This window comes from Pelodiscus sinensis, chromosome 4 (genome assembly GCF_049634645.1).
Source record: "Pelodiscus sinensis isolate JC-2024 chromosome 4, ASM4963464v1, whole genome shotgun sequence".
Classification (NCBI taxonomy): Eukaryota; Metazoa; Chordata; order Testudines; family Trionychidae; genus Pelodiscus; species Pelodiscus sinensis.
The window spans coordinates 100815694-100830092 of record NC_134714.1 but is presented as its reverse complement, the minus strand read 5'-3'; the positions used below and the strand labels follow the sequence as shown (position 1 = coordinate 100830092).

Below are 14399 nucleotides of genomic sequence, written 5' to 3'. Positions count from 1 at the left end.
GTGCAGAAAAGCGAGTGAGGATGCAAAGTCTGGGTGGGAGTTGGGGTGCAGAAGCAGGCTGGGAGTAGGGTGTCTAGCCAGAGGGAGGGAGCAGGACCAAGGGAGGGTGCAGTATGTGGCAAGAAGGGAGAGTGCAGGAGCAACAGTGGATGCAGGAGCTGGGTGGGGGGTAGGGTTGTATGGCCAAGAGGGAGTGTGCAGGAGCAGACTGGGAGCAGAGTGTCTGGCCAAGAGGGAGGGTGCAGGAGGGGACTTGGGATAGGGGTTGGACCTCTCAGGTCTGGCACCCTCGATACCTGACTGGTCCCGGAGGAGGGATTTTCCAGACCAAGGGAGGTCATATCAGGTCCCCTGCTGTTTCCCCCACACTGGGAATCCTGGCTCCTTCCCACACCTGCAGCCCAGCTGAGCGGTGCATCAGTTCCCTGCACACATCCCAGCCAGTCAGTTCTGTGTGTCTCCTCCCCTGCCTTACAAGTCACATGCTGGCTCCCCACATCCCCCTGCCAGCAACCCAGCTGAACCGCGAGCTGCCCACACTTCCCCCCCAGGAACCCAGCTGAACCCAAGCTGCCCGCACTCGCCCCCCAACCCAGGTGGACCTCGTGCTGCCCATATGCACACCCTTCCCGCAACCCAGGTGGACCACACGCTGCCCATTCTCCCCCCGCCCCCCACAACTCAGCTGAACCATGCACTAACCACACTCCTCACGTCCCCCCTAGCAACCCAGCTGAACCTTGCATCACCCGCTCCCCACCCTCCCTCGCAACTTCTTGCTTTCCCAGGCTCCCACAGGAAATGCCTCCCTCTGCTCGTATTGGGCGTCATGGCTCTTGCCCACCCCTGCAGCCCAACTGAGTGGCACATCCGTTCCCTGCAGCAGGGAAAGGCTTCAGGAACTGTCCCTCCAGACTTCTGTTCCGCAGTCCGAGAGAGTGGGAGGGGGAGGGGAATTAGCAGTGTGCAGCAGCTTCTGACTGCATCCGGAGTCTCGGGGCCTTCTGGGACTTTTCAGTGCTGCGCGGGGCACCAGGACAGGACATTAAATATCAGGACTGTCCCAGAAAAAGCAGGATGGATGGTCAGCGTAGCTATAGCTTAGTCTCAACCTCTTGCTCTCTACCTCTCCTTCCATCCTCTCACTCTCTCCACCAATTTCCAAGTGGGGAGGTTTTTAAAGGCCTCCAGCAGGCCTGAAGTGGAGTCAGCTGGCCCCAATCTGCCTGGACCAGCTCCTGGGCAGCTGCTCCTAATTGCCCTGCTGCCCTGCACCCCTAATTAGTTGGCCTTTCCCCCTTTTGGGGCTGTCTTTTCCCCACTCTGTAGCAGCCCTGTGGGCTGGCCTAGTCATAAAATGAATAACTGAAGTGCTAAAGGCTGGATTCGTCCCCCTGGGCAGAAGGAGAGAACGAGCTTCAGGGCGATAATACACATTTAAAAAGCTGTAACAAGTGTTCTATTCTGCACAGGGCGTGGTCAGAGCTGTGCCCAGAGAGTTACCCTGGAGTACGCTCAGCAGCGGCGGATTTAGGGCAGGGTGAGTGGGGCAGCTGCCCCGGGCCCCGCGCTTCCTGAGGCCCCGCGCATGCACCATGTCAAAGGAGGAGCCCCGCAAAATTTCACTGCCCGGGGCCCCACGGTGCTGCCCTGGGCCCCGCAGCACTCTCATCCGCCCCTGGCGCTCAGTTTATGATGGTGCCTATGCAAACTCAGAGGTTAATGGTGTCCTCCCCAGAGATGTCTTCCTTCCTTCAGCAAAGAGAAGCCAGCAGATGGATCTGCTTGCTTCTATGCGGGTATATCACATGACTGCAAAGTGCTCCTTGCCCCATCTGCATTGCTGTGCAACCAGATGATAATTCAGCACTAGAAGCTGGAGGACTGGCATAGAGCAAATTAATTACATAATCTCATTCTCTAGAACACTGAAACAAAACGAATGGTGCATGAATTAAAAAATGGGATGGGTCAAGTCTTGGCAAGACCTCTGAATTAGTGTTGCAAAAACAAATTTAATTTTCTAAATTCAACATTTAAGAGACAAACTGTGAGCTGTTTCCCAGTAACTTGGTGACCAGGCCCATGCTGTAAGGCAAATTTGGGCATTAGTGGCTATGATAATGTTCATGAGATTTCAACAGAACAAGCTCCAGCTAGCAGGCCCTCTGCCACACACCCTCGCACATGTCTAATTCCCCCTGTAACTTTACTCAGAAGTAAGGATTTGTTTTATTGCAATACTACAAGGTGGGTTTTTAAATGGATTTCTTTAAAATTATCTTGCAGATGTGAAGTTTTTCAATGCCCAAGTGAGTTATTTGAAGTGGAGAGCGGGAGGAGGAAAAAGAGGCTGACTCAGAAAGACAAAGTGTGGTGACAAAAACAAAGGGCTCAAGCAAGCCCAATTCTCACCTGCTGTCAAAGGAAGTTGCAGCTACTCAGCATTTTTCAGGATCAGGTTTCAACCAAATCAGTTTGATCTCAGATCAAGTAGTAACATACCTGCAATGATATCATCCATCTGTTCTAAGGCTGCTTCAAGCACATGGCTAGCATCAGAATCCATTATGTCTGACTTGACCAAACCTTTATTCCTCCAACTGAAAAAATAAAAAAGAGGGTGATGAATCCATGCATATTACATGAAATCACAGATATTTTAAAGAACATAGTTCAATATGGGCCTGCTGAAAATGGAACCACGTAAGCTAAATTAATCCCCTGGCACAATTAGGCATAATGCCATAAAAACCAATAGAGTTACTTCTGCGGCTATCAATGATCTTAGACCAGCATTTCCAGCTGATCTTTTAAGATTTGTACCTTAGTTTTTTTCTTCCATGTAATTTCAATAAAATCATCCATATCAGATTTTAAAATGAACATAAAAACATAAGAATGGCCGTACTGGGTCAGACCAAAGGTCCATCTAGCCCAGTATCCTGTCTGCCGACAGCTGCCAATGCCAGATGCCCCAGAGGGAGGGAATAGAACAGGGAATCCTCACGCGGTCCCTCTTCTGTGAAGGGAAGGGTTGAGATTCAAGCACAAACTCTTTCTTAAACAGAGGCCAAAGCTTCCAGATGCTAGGATTGCTTCTTTGCTGCCCACCCAATTTGAGGGGGAGGAGGAGTCACACTGCTCATGGGTCAAGCAATTGTGGGCTGCCATCCTTGCTGGGCTTCCCGCTGGGGTCTGATGTTTTATACCACAGGCATAGCTCCCGAGGACTCTAAGGCTACGTCTAGACTGCACATCTTTTTCGACAGAGGCTTTGTCGACAACTACTGTTGACAAAGCCTCTGTTGAAAAAGAGCATCTAGACCACGATCAGTATTGTCGACAAAGCAAGCCACTTTTTCAAAAGAGACTCTAGACGCTCTCTTTCGAAAAAGCACAGCTTGCATGCAATAGCACCTTTTTTTGAAAGAGCACTTTTGAAAAAAGGCGTTATTCCTCATAAAATGAGGTTTACCACTGTCGACAAAACTGCCGCATTCTGTCAACTTACTGTTGACAGAACGTAGCGGTGGTGCAGATGCAGGTATAGTTTTGTCGACAAAACCCTGTAGTCTAGACACACCCCAACTGAGGAAGGCTGCTTGAGGAGTGAGGGATTGAACTTAGACCTCACATCCCAAACCTCCCTGGTAAGCACCTTGATCATTTGCTGTCTGTAGGGGAGCCTTGGGCAAGCTTTGCTGTCCCTGGGGAGTCCCGCATCTGAGTCAGGGGGCAGGTGGGAGACTGTCACCAACAGTCTCTCAGATGTCCCTGAGACTAGACAATGCCCCTGTGATGAGTAGGGAAACCTCCCAGAGTTCCATAGTTGTCAGGAGCTGGCCACTGGTTTTGGGACCATGTTGCACTGGTGGATCAGAGGGGAAAGGCAGTGCCTCAGACGGGTGCCCCTGGCCTGCAGGAGGATTCTCCTCCTTGCTGCCCAAGCATGAAGAGGCAGCAGACTAGTCTGGGAAGCCAGGATCATAGAGAGGCCTCCTGATCCTATTGGTTCTGTTCATGGACTTCCACTGGGACCGGCACAGGATGATGGCTCTCAGTACTGCAGTTCCAGTGATTGGCAACATTTGGCAAAGGTAACCCAGCAACTGTTGCCTCTCACTTAGGATACATCTACACTGCACGGCTATTTTGAAATAAGCTATTCTGGAAGAGATATTCCGAAATAGCTTGTTTCGAAATAGCACGTCTACACTGCAAGGAAGCTTCAAAATGAGTCTGAGGCAGGCTTCCCTCATGTAGATATGCTATCTTGATTTAGAGCCCTAGGAGGCACTGGGGAGGAATAAATTACAATGGCCCTAGTGGGGGCTATTTCGAAACAGCAGCAGTGGAGCGTCTACACAATAGCTATTTCGGAATAGGCATTATTCCTTGCAGAATGAGGGTTATAAAAGTTGGAATAAGATGACTTATTATTTCAAAATAATTATTTCAAAATAATGCTAGTTATCTCGAAATAACGGTGCAGTGTAGACGCACCCTTGGAGAATGGTGCTGCTCCATAGACCTGAAGTGAAAAGATCAACATCTTGCAGACTGTTGACATGCCCATGGTGATCTGTACCAGCTGCCCAGAAACCAGAGACGGGGCCCTCGGGACCAGCAACTCAGCCCTCTGGATCAGTGCCATGGATTGGAAAAAGACTTGCACACTCCTGGCACCAGGGCTGTGGGGATTGGTGCCATACCTCTGCAGGTCAATGCCAGTGACTGACACCTGGACCCCACAGAACATTGCTTATAATCCATGGACCATCACCACGAACCCAGGTAGGTAAGCTAGCCTGCATCCAGGGGATGGCTCACTAATCAGGCAAGTGCTAGTGGAGAAAACCCCTGGCAGGCGGGGGGGGGGGGGGGGGGGAGGGGAAAGGGAGGGGGGAGGGAACGGGTGGGAGGGGCTGTGCTGCATTGATGGAGACAATTGGAAAGGTCCAAGGACACATTTACACCTCAAGCCGGGCAGCTTTGTGGCTGCCATGGACAATACCGGAACGACAGAATAACTGTAGTAGCCTAACAGGCCTCCACTGTGTACAGCAGCCCCAGTGCTGAATGCATCTGACATTCATCAGAAGTGTGATCCACAGCCAGAACTATCCTGATGATTGTGGCAGCTGCCCAAGGCCCCCGCTCTGGGGGATCCCATGTTTTGGGGGACCCCACAGCAGCACCCCAACTTTCTTATGGACAGCATGGCCAACCATATTGAGCTGGGCCACAAAGCCCAGGGCATTTTGGGGGATTACCCATGAGGCCCAGCCATAGGTTAACATCAGGAATTAGGCACCCCTGTGCTCACTTAAGCTGCGGGAGCTGCAGGAAGCAAACCCATGCGGAAGCCTTTTCTGTCACATCTCCCAGCCAGGTTGCTCCACTCCACCTTGGCAACAGTAAGTGGAACAATGTGAGCTCGGAAGAGCGCAGTGTGCTGGGGCAAGGTTACTCTGTGTTGGGGTGAGGGATGGGGCCAGGAGCACAGGAGGCAGGGCACTAGGCCCCGCACTCTTCTGGGAACAGCCCTGTCGACAGCTTAACAGACATTTGGAACAGCTCCCTTATCAAGAGAGATTAAAAAGACTGGGACTTTTCATCTTAGAAAAGAGGAGACTAAGGGGGGGTTATGATAGAGGTCTAGAAAATAATGACTGGTGTAGAGAAAGGGAATCAGGAAAAGTTATTTACTTGTTCTCATAACATAAGAACTAGGGGTCACCAAATCAAATTAATAGGTAGACCGTTTAAAACCAGCAAAAGGTTGGCACTTAGTCAACCTGTGGAACTCCTTGCCAGCGGATGTTGTCAAGACCAGGACTTTAGCAGGTTTAAAAAAAGGGTTATATAGATTCATAGAGGATATGTTCACCAATGACATATGTGCCATTGTTTGTAAGAAACTGGGAATGGGTCAGAGGGATGGATAATTTGATGATTGCCTGTTGTGTTCCCTCCATCTGGGGCATCTGGTATTGGCCACTGTTGGCAGACAGGACACTGGGTGAGATGGACCTTTGGTCTTGCCATTCTTATGTTAAGTCAGAGCCAGGCCACAGCGCAGAGGGGAAGAGCTGCCATGTGTGTGTCTCTCTCCCCTCTGACTCTTTCCTTCCTTTTATAGGACACAGGAGAACAACCCCCTCATGGCCTTTCTTTGCTTTTTAGGGATGGTGACCAGTGGCTGGTGGGAGGTTGGTGCTGGCAAGTGCTCCGTACTGAGGCCGTGGTGCTTGAAGCAGAGTCCAGTCTTCTCGGCTCCAAGAAGGGCGTAAGGGCCAGCTCCCGAAGGAGCACTCTGAGATACATTGTTAGCTTCACACCGGATAGAGACACAGAAGGGAACCATTCTCCAATCCATGCAGTGTCACTACATTTTTATTTTGGATCTTTTGCTACTAAGTTTTATGTTATTAAAATGTTAATTCATAATCTTAGGATGATTAATAGACTAATTCCAACTATTCCTGATAGACCTCTGCACTCTTTTAATTGATAGGAGAAGGAAAGGAAACTACCATTTTTGGGAGGCTTAAAAAAGCAGGCATGAACTCAGTTAACACCGCTGGCCAGACTTTCGTGTAAGCAGTAAGAGACTGTTTAAAGTGAAGCAGAATGTTATTTTCCATGTGAGGACAGAGTCCGCCTTCTATTCAGCTAATGATAAGCACTCTGGGCAGAAAGTGCTGTTTTGCAACCTTGACAAGCTACTGCAGGCATACACATTTATTCGCCACAGCATATGTGGCAACTTCATGCTGCGCAAGAGACAATGAAAATGACATCTGCTAGAAATATGCTGAAAGTAATTAAGCATTCCCGAATGGGTGTGGCATAACACACTCATCTTGAACAAGTCCAAAGGGCATGTGCCCCTCACTCTGCACACGCAAAGAACAAGAACTGGCCCGGCTCTCCCTTGACTTCCAGAGCCAGTCGCTCAGAGAAAAACCAACACTTCCCTTCAAATTAAGCACTGTTGTCTGAACAGTCACCTACTGTCTTCAACAAACGTGGTTAGTTTGTGACTGCATGGCCCCAAGATGAACCCTATCAATTTTACACTGCAGTACACTGAGGCTGTGTCCAGAATCAGGGTTTTTTCCGAAAAAAGTAGCCTTTTTTCGAAAAAACCTCACCTGCGTCTAGACTGCAGCCGCGTTCTTTCTAAATTAAATCGAAAGAACGCGGCTTTTCTTTCAATGGCGGTAAACCTCATTTCACAAGGAAGAACGCCTTCTTTCGAAAGTTCCTCTTTCGAAAGAAGGCATTCTTCAATGTAAATAGGGCTTCTTCGAAAGAGAGCATCCAGACTCACTGGGTGCTTTCTTTCGAAAAAGCGGCTTGCTCTTTCGAAAGTTCCGCGTGCAGTCTAGACGCTCTCTTTCGAAAGAGGCTTGCAGTCTAGACATAGCCTGAGTGGCCATTGCTAGATCACGGGAGTTCCTGTGGGATCTGATCCTATGCACCAAAATCTATTCAATAATAGTGGGCCAAATCCTGCTCTATTATACCTATATGATCCCACTGCAATCTGCATTGCCTTTTGTGCAACAAATTTGAAATGTGAAGTGGGACACACCTCATCCAATGTTGTGATTACATTGGATAAAGGGATAACATGCAGGTTTTTATGATGAGTTCAGCTACTGAGAGAATAAACTTTAGTTCCTTAAAAATTATACAAGGCCCTTTGACCATAACACTGATTTACCTGTTTTCAATTTCCTTTTCAGGTTTTTCTTGTTTTGAAACAAAGGGTCTGACTTACTATTTATGGAAGAAACTGATCTGCATTGTGCTGTGTTTATTATTCAGTTTGTGGTTTGCTACAAAATAATTGTAATTAGTCTGATAACAATATTAAGGATGTAAAATTGAACATTCGTCAGATTTCCTGCTGGCAACAACTCTAAAAAGAGACAATAAATTGAATGTTTGGAGAGTTCTTTCTTTCTCACTTTTTTGTATTAGAAAGATGATTGCATTTCTAGAGCTAGAAATTAGCATTAGTCAGAAACTTTTCTTGAAAATTAATTTTGAGGAAAAAGCCACAGAATTTTTCACTTTGCTTTTTCACCAAGCCTACTAGGAATAGGCTTGACAAACTGAATTTTGAGTAAAAGATGGAGGAAAACAAAAAAGGAACACCCCATCAAAGCATCCCAAGTGTCAGATAATCCTGGAATTTGGAGACAAACAACACCTATAATTAGATCATCTGATCCATTCTCTGCTAGTGAAGGACAATCTCCTCTTTTGAGTCACTGTCATGGGGTGGGCACACCAGGACCCTGCAGAACAGGGTGTTAGGCCTCTATAGCCTCTCAAAGAGGGCTTCACTCCATGTGCACCTCAGTCCCTATGGCTCTGGGACAATAATGACACCCTGGCCCAATGAGGCAGTCTGGCCTGCTGGCCACAGTCAGTAAAAACACCCACTTCTTGAAGGGCAGTGAGGCCCAGGAGACAGAGTCAGTAATCGCTTCCTTCCTTCAGGACAGCAAGGACCAGTGGCCAGTCAGTAATTGTTCCCTTCTTCCAGGGCAGTAAGCCCTAGCAGCCAGAGTCACTAATAACATTACTCCCCTCCCATGGGGCATTTTCTTGGGAAACATGTCTTTCACAGATCTAATCTTGCCCAGTTTAAAGTTCTTGTTTCCTCAGCTCTACCTCATTTAGTTTAGACTGCTAGAGCCAAAAAGAGTGTCACAAGGAGGAGGGAGAAAAATTGTTCTCCTTGCCCTCTGAGTATCGGACAAGAAGCAATGTGCTTAAACTGCAGCAAGGGAGGTTTAGGTTGGACATTAGGAAAAACTTCCTAACTGTCAGGATGGTTAAACACTGGAATAAATTATCTAGGGAGGTTGTCGAATCTCCATCACTGGAGATATTTAAGAGCAGGTTAGATAGACATCTATATGGGGTGGTCTAGATGGTAATGGGTCCTGCTATCTGGGGTGGTCTAGATGGTAATGGGACAGAGGACTTGGTGACCTTTCGAGGTCCCTTCCAGTTCTAGTATTCTATGATTCTATCACTTTCCTATCCTTCTTCCATGAGCAAGCCCAGAGGGAGTACAAGCTTTCTAATGCCCACCAGCCACTCCTACTGTGACTGATCCATATTTAGGATGTGATGGTCTTAGGCTCAAATACCTGCCTTCCAGTAGGCATCTCTATTCAGCAAGGCACTAAATCTCATGAATGGTTTTTACCAAGTACTTAAACGGTTTGCTGAACTAAAACCTGAGAAAAGTACCATCACACTTTCCTGGGCTGAATCCCAGAAATCAACCGATTACACAAAGTGACATGAATTGGAAAGGTAAATGAGTAAGATTGTTGTGCTTAAAAGAAGTACCCGGGATCTTTTTCAGGGGGATAAGGTAACATACCGCATTTATTGAACATACAGAGACCAATCAATACTTTATCATATGCATATGCTACATTACACTCATGTATTCACACATACACACACAAGCACACTCGGTCTTGTTGTTACCAATAGTTGCTCTCCCTAACTGCACTAGCCAGTTGAGTTAGATAGGGGAGGGGTGGAGCCAGGCTTCTGCAGATCTGGTTCGATGCTCCCATGTTGATAAGACGAAAACCCAGGGTCCCCCTGCAAGATGCCTCGTGTTTATCCCTCTCGTGTAGTCAGTTAGTCATCACCTCCCCTTTTTTAATGCTGCTTCAGAGAGGGACCTTCCAAGGGCAGGCACTTGCTTTTGACTCCCAAGGCCATTGATATGTCCAATCTTCTTTTCAATGAGCTCACTTCACAAGTCTTGTCGTCTTTGGATCTGGCTCCCAGCCCCTCTCCACCCTTGCAACTGCTGCTGGAGGTGCTCACCTCTTAAGGCTTCTCCATTCACACCTCATTCATTTCAACCGGACAATCAATGAAAGGGGAGAGATCTATTCTCCGCCCAGAAAAAGACATTTTCCGCTTCCTAAGACCTATAACATAAAGGGCTTAATACAAAGTTTCTATGATCTATATTAGAAGCAAAGATCTATACAAGATCTATCTATATAAAGACTTATAAAGTTTCTCTTAATACAAAGTTATATGAAAATGATACATGGTTATATAGAAATGTTGCAGAGATTTATCAACAAGATTGCCCAAGGAGGAAGAATAATTTTCATGTTCATCTGCCTATCTGACCTATGCTATGTTAATTTTGGAAGATTTTTTCTTTCATTTTCTTACTTTTAAAAAGTTGATTAAATTAAAACTGATCACAAATTTTCCAGTGGAGAGTTTTTCCATCTGGAAATCACCTTTCATTAAAATTAAAACTTTCTACAGAAATAATAGATGACAGAACCAGAATTGTAAGATAGGAGGAGACCTGAAGAGATCTTCCAATTCAGTCCCCTGAATTCATGGCAAGACTAAATCATCCCTGACAGGTGTTTGTCTAAGGGTATGTCTACACTACCACCCTAGGTCGAACTAGGGTGGTTAATGTAGGCAACTGAAGTTGCAAATGAAGCCCGGGATTTAAATATCCCGGGCTTCATTTGCATCTTGCCGGGAGCCGCCATTTTTAAATCCACGTTAGTGCGGACTCCGTACCCACGGCTACACGCGGCACGGAGTAGGTAGTTCGAATTAGGCTTTCTAATTCGAACTACCGTTACTCCTCGTTCCTCGTTAGGTTAGAAAGCCTAATTCGAACTACCTACTCCATGCCTCGTGTAGCCGCGGGCACGGAGTCCGAACTACTGGGGCTTTAAAAATGGCGGTGCCCAGCAAGATGCAAATGAAGCCTGGGATATTTAAATCCCGGGCTACATTTGCAACTTTGGTTGCCTACATTAACCACCCTAGTTCAATCTAGGGTGGTAGTGTAGACATACCCTAACCTACTCTCAAAACCTTCCAATAATGGAAATTTCACAATCTACCTAGGCAACTTATTCCAGTGGGTAACTACCGCACATTTAAGAAGTTTTTCCGAGTGTCCAACCTAAATCTCCCTTGCTGTAATTTAATCCCATTGCTTCTTATCCTATGCTGTATCAATTTTGATGAAATTTAGAAAAAAATTGAAACCAAGGGTTTTGATAAGATCACCGTTATCTTCAGTTTTTCATTTTTAAAGAATTCTTTGTTTAAAAAGTTTATATTAATTTTATATTATAATATCAAATAAAAAAACCAACATTGGAAAAAAATCAAATTTACCAAAACTGAACATTTCGGCAGATCTAAGCCAATTTCAGAAATTTCATTTCACAGGGAAATTTTCAAAAGAGTATGTTTCATTAGAACTCAGAACAAAAGAAAGAAAATTACAAAATAATGGAATTGGCAAAGGAACGTAAAATCTGGCTCTTGCATTCTTTTATACTTAAATAAATGTTAATTAGCTAAATCATACAAAGGTAAAATATATTTAAGGTTAATTCATATTTACACGTTTTATTTGTATGTTATGCAAGATAATCAAGAATTGGAACATGGAAATAGAGAACATCAATGTTCTATGTTATGTGAGGAAACTAGACAGACAGACAAACTTTCTCAGATCTATCATAGATAAGTCTCCCTTTCTCCACCCAGGCCCCCTCCTGCCAGGGAGAGGTTGTAGCTATCCCAGTCCCCATCTCTGGCCTCTCTGTGGTCATTATTGAATATAACTGTCCCTGCTTTCCATTCCATAGCCCCATGCGGGCATTACGTAGCAGAGCCCTCCCTCTCCATTTCATAAAAAGCCCATTTTCCTGGCACAACCAAACCCTTCCCTTGTTTTAAGTTCAGATAAGAGGAAGCTGTATTCCAGCTTACTGTTTAGGAGGAGTTCTTGAACAAACAGATAGACAGACAACCTCAGGGTATGTCTACACTACAAAGTTAATTCAAACTAACAGCCGTTAGTTCGAATTAACTTTAATAGCGGCTACACATGCAAACTGCTAGTTCGAATTTAATTTGAACTAGCGGAGCGCTTAATTCGAACTAGGTAAACCTCATTCTATGAGGACTAACGCCTAGTTCGAATTAAGTAGTTCGAATTAAAGGCTGTGTAGCCATTTAATTCGAACTAGTGGGAGGCTAGCCCTCCCCAGCTTGCCCTGATGGCCACTCTGGGCCAAACCAGGGAAACTTTTCTGCCCCCCCTCCCGGCCCCAGAGCCCTTAAAGGGGCACGGTCTGGCTACAGTGCCCGTGCCAGTTGCAAGCCTGCCAGCACCCAGCCAGCAGACCCTGCACCTGGCACGGCATGAGCCAGCCACCCGCTGCCACCCAGCCCTCTCCTCTTCCCAGGACCAGGCTGGTAGCTCCCAGGAGCCTGCCCAAGGCCGCAAGAGGCGGGTGCCCACCTGGTCTAGTGCGGAGATTGTGGACCTCATCGAGGTTTGGGGGGAGGCCTCAAATGTCCAGGACCTCCGCACTAGGCACAGGAAAGCGGCCGTCTAGGGCAAAATAGCTGCCAGCCTGGCCACCAAAGGCCACATGCGAACCCAGGAGCAGGTTTGCATGAAAATCAAGTTGGTTCCAGTGAGAACCCCGACCCTGAGCCCTGAGCTTAGAACATAAGAACGGCCATACTGGTTCAGACCAAAGGTCCATCTAGCCCAGTAGCCTGTCTGCTGACAGTGGCCAGCACCAGGTACCTCTGAGGGGATGGACCAAAGACAATGACCAAGCAATTTGTCTCATGCCATCCATCTCCAGCCTTCCACAAACAGAGGCCAGGGACACTGTTCCTACCTGCTGGCTAATAGCACTCCATGAACCCAATCTCCATGAATGTATCAAACTTCTCTTTAAACTCTGTTCTAGTTCTAGCCTTCACAGCCTCGTGTGGCAAGGAGTTCCACAGGTTGACTATGGGCTTTGTGAAGAACTTTCGCTTATTAGTTTTAAACCTGCTGTCCATTCATTTCATTTGGTGTCCTCTAGTCCTTCTATTATAGGGAACTAATGAAGAACTTTTCTTTATTAACCCCTCTCCACACCACTCATGATTTTATAGACCTCTATCATATCCCCCCTCAGTCTCCTCTTTTCTAAGCTGAAAAGTCCCAGTCTCTTTAGCCTCTCTTCATATGGGACCTGTTCCAAACCCCTCATCATTGTAGTTGCCCTTTTCTGAACCCTTTCCAAGGCCAAAATATCTTTTTTGAGGTGAGGAGACCACATCTGTACACAGTACTGAAGATATGGCGTACCATAGTTTGATACTTCCCCTTCTCCTTCTTCCCCTGGCTTCCCCCTTCCAGTCTCTCCTCCCAGGTTTCCTCCTCCCCTCTCCCACCCTCTCTCTTCCCCTCTCCCACCTCCTTTTCCCAGTCTCCCCAGAGGTTAATGCCCCACCCCCAGTTTTGTTAAATAAAGAGAGTTTCTATTTTTGAACACACGTGTCCTTTATTTTTTACATCAGGAAGGGGGGTAGGGAGGGGTAAGTGGAAGGCGGTGAGGGAGGAATGGGGCACGAGCCCCTGATGGGGAGGCCTGGGGTGGCTCTGCGGGCTCCTCGGGATGGAAGCTCTCCTGCAGGGCCTCCTGGATCCTGACAGCCCCCCAATTGACCTCCCCAGGTGGCATCCTGCAGCAAGTGCCGATGGCCAGGTGCTGTGATGTGCTGAATGAGGGCACTCAGGGCACTCCAAGCCAGGACTGCTTTGCTGTCCCTCATCGAGGTAGGCAAGCAAGCGGGGAACCCTGAGAACTGTCTGTCCGGGGTGGGGGTCGGGTCCCTTTAAGCACAGCCCTCGACCAGCCTGAGGCAGCAGCTCCATGCTCTAAGTCCTAACCTGATGCCCTGACAGCACCTTAACTTCGGTTCAGGGTCCACTCAATGTGGACATGCTAGTTCAAATTAGCAAAACGCTAATTCGAATTAGTTTTTAGGTCTAGATTCACTAATTCGAATTAGCTTAGTTCGAATTAACTAATTCAAAGTAAGTCAATTTGAATTAGTGTTGTAGTGTAGACATACCCTCACAGACAAACTTTCTCAAATATATACAGGATGTAAGTGAAGAACACCTGTGTTACAATACAGCATTCAAAACAACTGAATATTTGGTTTTATCTCTCTTTTCTAACACAATAATATTTATATTTTTTAAAAATTACTATGTTGAATATAAATCATCTTACCCTCAGACCTATTTAATCTTCATTGCCCATTGACTGAGTTAAACATAAATTGGGTATTTCCAAAAATAATAATCATTTCTGTTAATATTTTGGAACCTATTATGTGCATCAGAGTGTACAGAAACATGCTTCAATGCTGCTCATCCATTTTCTTGGGTTTAATAGTTTATGGTAGATTCTGGTCTCCTGTTGCCACATCTTTAATGTGGTATTTGCTAGTATAGTTATTAGATTCAGGAAAAGATTTTTGCT

The 14399-nt window shown here is 46.5% G+C and overlaps 1 protein-coding gene across 10 annotated transcripts in view; it reads right to left on the bottom strand.

Moving 5' to 3' along the window:
• PPFIBP2 (PPFIB scaffold protein 2) overlaps positions 1–14399 on the bottom strand; it is a 247702-nt gene that overhangs the window by 156076 nt on the left and 77227 nt on the right. For all 10 annotated transcript variants that reach the window (XM_075927828.1, XM_075927829.1, XM_075927826.1 and 7 more), the window contains exon 2: positions 2506–2603. In XM_075927828.1, coding sequence (XP_075783943.1) covers positions 2506–2569 — 64 coding nt within the window. In that variant the 5' untranslated portion in view covers positions 2570–2603. The remainder of the gene's footprint in view (positions 1–2505; positions 2604–14399) is intronic.